This window comes from Leishmania braziliensis, chromosome 2, assembly GCF_000002845.2.
Source record: "Leishmania braziliensis MHOM/BR/75/M2904 complete genome, chromosome 2".
NCBI classification, from domain to species: Eukaryota; Euglenozoa; class Kinetoplastea; order Trypanosomatida; family Trypanosomatidae; genus Leishmania; species Leishmania braziliensis.
In genome coordinates, this window is record NC_009295.2 from 212,499 (window position 1) to 220,406 (window position 7,908).

Here is a 7,908-nt window from a genome sequence, read left to right on the forward strand (position 1 = left end):
GCCCTTTGATGCTTGGCACCGCATCTTGTTCGCCTTGGACGAGGATGCAGCGGCGGCGCCACTGCTGGGGTCACCGGCCCGTACCATAGACGTCCACTGCGCAATGGCGGCCGCCATACGCTGCTTCAGTAGAATGGAGTACTCGTCCAGCACCCACTGCAGCAACGCCTCCTCGCCGTTGGCCCCGTGCCAGAGCACATCCAGCCCGTCGAACACGACAGCAAGCTCGTCTGCATAGTTGTCGACAGCGCCACCGGCGGTGGCGCTGCTTGCTGTGCTAGTGGCGTTGCCGGAAGCGACACCAGCCGCGTTCCCCCCCGCTCCCTTCCGCGTCTGCGCAGTCAAGCTTACCGCGCAGCTGGAGAGCTGCACCGTGAACCGAGTGGAAGGCATAAGGCGGGCGATGGCGACCGCGGAAAGGGGCACGCTTGGCTCTGCCTCCTTTGCAAGTCCGTCGCCGTCTTTGGGTAGGCTGCCGCTCGGCCCCGCGGCCAAATTCGTACGCGGCGAGGTACATGGGGAGCTAAAGCCACGCGAAGCGGCAGCAGCAGCAGCAGCACAGAACGGCCGCTTTGTTGCCGTTAGGATTGCCTCCTCGCCACCTTCGACGCTGAGCTCGTCGGAGAACGCCCCACCACCGCCGCCGCCGCCGCCCTTGGCGCTATTCGCAAACCACGTCAATGATGCGCCCCTACCGCTGTCCAGTGAAGGTCGCGAACCCGCAGCCGCAGAGACATCCGCCGTACTCACAAGAATGTCGGCGTGCTCATCTAAGGACCGTCGACGTGTTCGACCGGAGTGACCTCGACTGTGGGAGTGAGTGGCATCCCCGCTGGCGTGAGTTCCCGAGAGCGCAGTGGAGTCGTCCACGTCCTCGTTGGGGGCCGCAGCGGATTGCCCGAGCGGCTTCGTCACGAGCCTCGCTGCGCTGTAACAGGCCGCGATGTCGTCCGGAAGCGGAAGCGGCATTGGCACGACGCGGTTCGTGTTGGGCTGCAGCGTGCACCGCGCCGGCAGGGACTGCTGCAATACCTGATGCCCCTGGAGGTCCCTCGGGTGTGAACGCGGCTTTCGCGGTGACCGCTTGGCGCTGTCACCAGCGGCCCCGGTGCTGCGAAGCACAGCGTCGCTACAGAGAGGTGGAAGCCGCACCACGGATGCCTCGTTGGCCTGCTCCACCAGCCTCTCCACAGCCGAGATGTTTGGATACGCGGCAACTCCGCCAATGACGGACTGAGCAGCGGATGCGTATGGCGCCGCTGGGGAAAACATCGGTGCTGTTTCACCCGCAAGCGCTGCCTTGCGCGGTCGCTCGCGGCACCCCAGCAACACATACGAGCCGCTACAGACGGCCGTAGCCCCTGACACCATGCCTGCTGCCGGCGGTGTTGTCGTTGTCGGTGTCGGTGCTGCCGCCCTCGCAGCGGTAGTGCTTGCACCGCCGCCAGATGACATTGCTGGCAGGCTGATGAGGGGTTCCATGGAGGTGTGAACAGGCATCGCCAACACTCCGAAGAACGGGATCGTGTTCCGCAAAGCGGCCCAGAGCTGCGTGCGGATCTGGGCAGCCAGCGCAGCCGCAGCGGCCGCGGAAGTTGGACCGGAGCTTACAGAAGATCCGCCTCGGTACACGCTCGGCATCCCGCGCCGTCGTGGGCTGACTTTGTTGGTGTGTGACTTGACTCCCTTCCCACCCACGCGACCCCCAGCCCTCTGGCTACTTTCAGCATATGCCGCATCATCTTCCGATGCCTTGGAATCCATGGTGGCAGCGACGTCCTCACCCTCGTCCCCCTGCTGCTGTAGCTGCTGTTGCTCCAGCTGATGACGCCGGAGCTGCTCCTGAAGCTGAAGGTGTTGCCTGTACAGCACCGTCACCTTGCTGTTTGACGCGACGTCGCGCACAAAACTGAGCGGCAGCAGCTCAGCACGGCGGTACACGGCACCACATGCCATACGAACATCATCCACCCCTGCAAGCACATCACCTGCCGGCGCATCAGCTGCCTTGATGCTGAGTGAGGTGGCGGTGGTGTGGAGGGGTGCTGTGGAGGGCCCAGGCGAGGCACGACCCTTCGATGCTGACAGAACCGACGCTGACGTCGACGACAGAGGTGCGGACGGCTGCTTTTCTGTCCTGGTGCCTCCATCCCTCCCCACCCCACCAGAGTGCCCCGCGGCACCTGCGCGACTCTCTGCCGCCGGGGGTGTCGCCTCCCCCTTGCCACCGACGCTGCTGCTGGAAACAGCAGCAGTCGCCGCAACCGGAACTTCACTGTCTGCCGCGGCGGCACTTCCGATGGTCTTCGCGCGGCGACTTCGACTGCTCTGAGCCAGCGCCTCGTGCTTGCTGACGCGGGTTGCAAGCTCTGCGAGGGCTCCCTGGAAGACCCCGCCGGTGCACTGCTTGCTGAGCGGAACACACTCGTCCTTGCCACAGTACACTTTGATGAAGGACGAGGTGGGCCCGGTTGCGGTGAAGCTGAGTGGTGAAGTAATCGAGCCCGTTGGTGGCGCGGTTTGCAGGCCAGGAGGGGTGGTGGCAGACATTTCCCTTTACTTCCTCCTCTCTGGCCTGTGGGTATGCCTCACTCTCTTGGTGATCACGACTGGCAGATCCTCCTTGCCTGTCTGTGTGGGTGTGTGTGGGTGTGTGTGTGTATATACGTGGCCGGGTGTGCTATCCAGACGTCGGTGTCACTACGTGAGAAGCGAAAGCACAGCGTGGTGAGAAGGGGGGAGAGGCAGAGGATGGCGAGTGCGGGATGCCAACGATGCAGCGCACCAAAGATGACAGAACGCCGAGGAGGAGGGAGGAGGAGGAATAAACAAAAAGGCGAGAAGAGAGAGAGAAAGAGAGAGAGCCTTCTTGCTGATGTGATGCGCAGGCGTGTATGCCACGTGCGCGCCTACAGACAGACACACACAAAGCACCGCCTCCTCTATACCACCGTGTTGATCGGCAGAGCCATAACGCCCCAGTGCTCTCTCGCTCTCTACACTGCTGGTCATACGACCCTCTCTCACGTACTGCGGTTGTCGATGTTGTGGTGAAACCAGCGACCGTTTGTTCCGCTAAAGTAAAGACCCTGCGGAAGTGAAAGTCAGAGACGTGCGCTCCGCACCTCACCTTTCCCTTCTTGGGTTTCCCCTTTGCCGCTGCTCGTTATCGCAGCAGCGCAGGTCGAGTAGAGGGCACCCAACAGGGGAAAGAAAATGCGCAGAGAAATAAAAGGAAGGGGGGGGGCGCGGAGTGCCGGAGGCGAAGCGGGGCGGCACACCGCACAGAGGGCTGATGGTAGGGAGGCGGAGTGCCGCGATGCGTACGCCCCCCTCATGGCGGGGAGTGACTGCGCATCTGCGGCAAAAGGGAGGGGGGCGGGAGGAGAGTCACAACACCACTATTTCTTCTCTCACTCAGGGAAGGTGACTCGGGTCGCGGTACTCCCCCCCCCCCTCCCCCCTCCTCCTCGTCTTCCTCGAGTTGCCTGTTGTTGATGTTGTAACTCGATTCACTCGCTTTGCACTCAGTATATACCCTCCCTCCCTCCCTCCCCCCCCCTCCGATGTGGGCGTGTGTGTGTGTGTGTGTGTGTGTCTGGCAGTTGATAAGGGGGCAGTGAAAGCAGAGAAGAACGTGTCGTCGATGCTCGTGGAGCAGGGCAAGGCGCCACACGTGAGCCCCCAACCCCCCCCTCCCCCTCCCCCGGGAGGGGAAAGCGGAGTCGCAGGATGCCCTGTAGCAAACGTGGGAAAGGCTGCCGCGTGACACAGGCGCACCAACAACAAGGGTAGACACACCTCCCACCCAAGTGCAGTGGTAACTGCGGAAGTTGCCACTCTCGTCCATCAAGCCACTTCGTACATGATGAGCTCAATCACAATGCCCACGCCGCTGACCAGCGCATTGAGCTTGAAGAGCGCCTTGAGGAAGGGGATGCAGAGGGACGTCATGAAGAGGTTCAGCCCCAGAACCACTAGCACGACAACACCAAAGGATGTCGTGAACAGCTTCGAGATAAGATCAATGACGTCGACAACCGCCACCTCCCCGACGTCCTCCAAAAACTCCACACCGCCGGCATCTTTGGCGGCATCCTCGCACGACACGACAGCACCACCGCCCTGTCGATGCTGGAGGCAGCGCTTGTTGCGACGATTGCGATTGCGTGCCGCCGCCGCCGAGCGGGTAACCCGCCCGGATACGCGCAGCACCTGGCGTTTCAGAAACTTATAGCTCAGCATCGTGTAACCCACTAAGCTAAGAGAAAGCAAGATGGCGCCGTTCTCCACGATGATGCCACGCCATCCGTGTTGGAGAATGAACGAGAACCACTGGCCAGTGCAGAAGGGCACAACCATGTAGAGCCGGTCGCCGAGGCTGGCAAGATGGTGAGAGGTAGACATGCGGATGTGGCGGTAACGCAGTACCCCAGACGGAGGAGAGGAGGCAGTGGTAGGGGAAGGAGACCCAGCGCTGCGAGCATCGCGGGTGTCGTCACCGGCCTCAGCGGTGCGCCGCAACTCGGCCTCCTCAACGAATTCGTCATAGCAATCGAGCAGTGGAAAGAGATGTGTATCGCGTGCATGCTTGCCATCCACAATGTCCTTCACTTTGCACAGGATGCCGCTGAAGAGGCCGGTAAGCAGCGACACCACGAGCCACAGCCACGACGGTGGGGAAGCGGAGGCGAGCATCTGCGTCCCCGCGCTGCCACTGCTCGAGGGAGATGAAGAAGACGACGAGGCCGGCAGCACTGACCCTGCCGAGGTGTAGAGCCATCCCCATCCACTGAAGGTCCCCAGTGCCCAGGCCACCGCCATCAAGTACTCGCCTCCGTTGACCTTGTGCACAGAGAGGTAATACGTGACGAGGATTGCTGCTGCGCTGAAGAACAGCACGCGCAGCAGCAGTGATGCAAAGATGCCAATGCCAAAGCCGACAGGAAAGATGTAGTAGTAGATGAAGCTGTAGTGAGCCCGGGTCCTCACATCTCCGGTGATGGCGCCGCCGTAGATGGCCGTTGCCATGGACGACGCCGACGATGAGGCAAACGACGCTTCAGCAGACGCAGACGACGTCGCGAACCCTGCGCCGCCCCCGGATGCCGTCAACGCAACACTGCTGCCGCCGGCCTTGGAGAACGCGCTAAAACTTTCAGCGAGTGGCGGCTCCGATACAAACGCGCTGCAGTACGCCACGTACACCGCTGCCAGCGAGTAGGGGACCCACAGCAGTAAAGAAGAGGCTGCAAGGGCCGCCTCAAGCGAGCGACCATCCGTCCCACCCGTAGAGGCCCGGCGCGAGCCTCCGGATGAACGCGACTTCATTCGAAGAAGACAGAAAAGGCAAGAGAGGAGATGCAGCACACACAGTGGCAGAGGGAGGGGGGGAGTGGAGTGGTATAAGCGGAAACCCGCACGGGGGGGGGAGAGAGAGAGGGAGGAAAAACACCGCAGTAATATGCGGCCAGGCTGCACCAAACACACAAACGGCAGGAGCGGCCTGGTAGCCGCGGTGGACGAGAGGAGGTACAATCCTGAATGAAAAATGTCCCCCAGTTCACACGGGGAGAAAGGACACGAATCAGCAACGCAGCACACAGTGATGGTGATTGGGAGAAGAAAAAAGGAGCAGATGCTGGTCGCTGTCTCCCTCCCTCCCCCCTCTTGCTTTACTGAATGGAGATGAGTTGTGTGTAACCCACAATTAAATGTGCTGTTGCATGCGTAGGTGCGTAGGGGCACGTATATGGGTGCGTGTGTGCGTGTGTGTGTGTGTGGGGGGGGGGGGGTATGTGTGTTCCGACACAGCGCAGATGTTGAGCGCGATACACTTGTGGCTAGCGCACAGTGCACGTCCCAGTAGCTCGAAAGAGCGGGAAGCACGGAGGAGGGGAAAAAGATGTGCAAGTGGGTCATATAAGCATCGGCGGATTTGTCGGCACGCACAAATGAGAATTACATGTACATATATACATACACATATATGTATATATGAGGGAAAGGTGAGGTGCTGGTGGGGTGCGCAGTGATGTGCACTCGTAACGACGACGGCCGTTTCACCTGCCGTAAGAAGAACGAGAGAGAGAGAGAACGAGCCACAAAGCTTGCCTTTTTCCCTCGCTAGGGACAGGGGGGGAGGGTTTCCCCCCCCCCCCCTTCCCTCCCATCCCCCCTTCCTTCCTTGTGACAGGAAAGACAGAAAACGGCCGTGTACGAGAGGCATAAGAAAGAGCGCGGGTGATTAATGCTGTGCCTCGCCAGCCCTGTACACGCCTACGCATACACACTTAACCGAAGCGCATATGCACCGCCGTGCTCCGCGGCACAGAGGACAACAACAAAAAAAAAAAAACGAAGGAGGGGGAAGTGGAGGCGTTGAGCTCAGCCCCCCTCTGTCTTCTCCTCCTCCTCCTCCTTTCATTCTTTCCACTTGCCCTCTTCTTGGGAGTCAAACAACAAGACAAACCAAAAGAAAGGACACACACACACACACACATACATACTCATATATACTCATATGCGATCACATCGAAACATACTAAAACAACGCACGCATGTGTTTGACTGCAGAGGGAGGGAAAGAGAGAGTGTGTGTGGTGTGTGTGTGTGTGCCCGCGTGCGAAGAAAACTTAACGACACACACACACCGCACGCGCGGACGGCGCTCTCCACGACCCGCCTATTGTACATACTCGGGGGAGATCGAAAAGAAACACATAAAACAACAAATAAACTGTACATACTCGTGTGCGTGTGTGCGCAGGTGTCGTCGGGGTATGTGTGTATGTATATATATATATGCCACTGTTGCTGGGGTCGTTGATGGCGCGAGCAAGGGTGCCGGCATTTCATGAACACCCGAGTTGCCTCGCCTCGAAGAAGAACCCCCCTTCTCGATTTTCTCTCGCCTTTGTAGGCCTTGTGTCCTTACGAGCGTACGAAAATGAGGCGGGTAATGTCCTTCTCCTTCACCACCAAGCTGTGCGTGCCACGCAGCCCGAAGCCCTCCTCCTCCAGCGCCTCGATGATGACGAGGAAGATCATGGTACGGCCCATCTGATCGCAGTAGTGCTGCCCAAGGTCAACATGCCAGCTCTTGTACGCCTCAGCGTCTTCGCCAGAGGCCACTCCAGTCGAGTTGTGGTTCGGGGAGGAAAACTCCTCCCTGCCCTCTGCCACGCCATCGGCGACGGCACCCCCGGCCTCGATGCGGTTCACTGTGCCCGCCTGCACTGTACCGCTGCGGCTCGTCAGGAGGAACTTGGCAGGTTCACTGGGGCGCTGTGTAGGCAGACTCGTCGTGGTCTGCTTCGGCAGTGCGCGCTGAAGGGCATCGATCGTGTCCTGGCGTATGCTCGCCCCCTGGATGGTGACGGATGGGGGGTTGAAGGTGCAAGTCACGATGACGTTAGGCATTTTCGCTTGTATTCTGGATGAGTTATGTTGTGGGAGTGTATGCCTTGAATGGGCGCTATGGCGGGTGGACGAGCGGCGAGGTATGAGAAACGCAGCAGGAACTGAACAGACAGACAGACAGAGAGGTTAGAGAAGAAAGGTGTGCTACCAAATCGATGACCCAAGCGTAGACGAGCCAACAAGAGCCCAAATCAAAGTCCAGGCAGTGTGAAGATAGTGGGCCAAGGGACTTGGTGGACGAGCCCTCCCGCTTGTTTTTCGTTAAAGAGTCGGGCGGTAGTCGCGGTGACGCCTCTCCTCGTACGACTACAGACACACACCAGCAGAGCAGGCACATCACGGCGGTTCCCTTCACCTCTTGGTGATGGGAACTTGAGGATTGATCTTTACCCCATTAGTCTGAGTCCGCCTACTGTGGAGGGGGAGGGGGAGGGGGAGGGCCTGGAGAGTCAAAGGGGAAGGGGGGAAGAGGTGAGGTGGTCGCGG

General features: G+C 60.0%; 3 protein-coding genes across 3 annotated transcripts; all 3 read right to left on the minus strand.

The window, feature by feature from the left end:
• Positions 1 to 2,550, minus strand: LBRM_02_0500 (conserved hypothetical protein; the record flags this gene model as incomplete). Its single annotated transcript, XM_001561513.3, has 1 exon — positions 1 to 2,550. A coding segment is annotated over one exon (2,550 nt), but the record flags the coding sequence as incomplete, so codon positions are not given.
• Positions 2,551 to 3,849: 1,299 nt separating this feature from the next.
• On the minus strand, positions 3,850 to 5,922 carry LBRM_02_0510 (conserved hypothetical protein; the record flags this gene model as incomplete). The annotated part of the gene is made up of 1 exon (XM_001561514.2): positions 3,850 to 5,922. One exon carries the CDS (start codon positions 5,920 to 5,922, stop codon positions 3,850 to 3,852), a length of 2,073 nt encoding a protein of 690 aa, XP_001561564.2.
• A 1,011-nt stretch (positions 5,923 to 6,933) lies between these two features.
• On the minus strand, positions 6,934 to 7,422 carry LBRM_02_0520 (hypothetical protein, unknown function; the record flags this gene model as incomplete). Its single annotated transcript, XM_001561515.1, has 1 exon — positions 6,934 to 7,422. The coding sequence occupies one exon, from the start codon at positions 7,420 to 7,422 to the stop codon at positions 6,934 to 6,936; it is 489 nt and encodes a 162-aa protein (XP_001561565.1).
• Between the last annotated feature and the right edge of the window lie 486 nt (positions 7,423 to 7,908).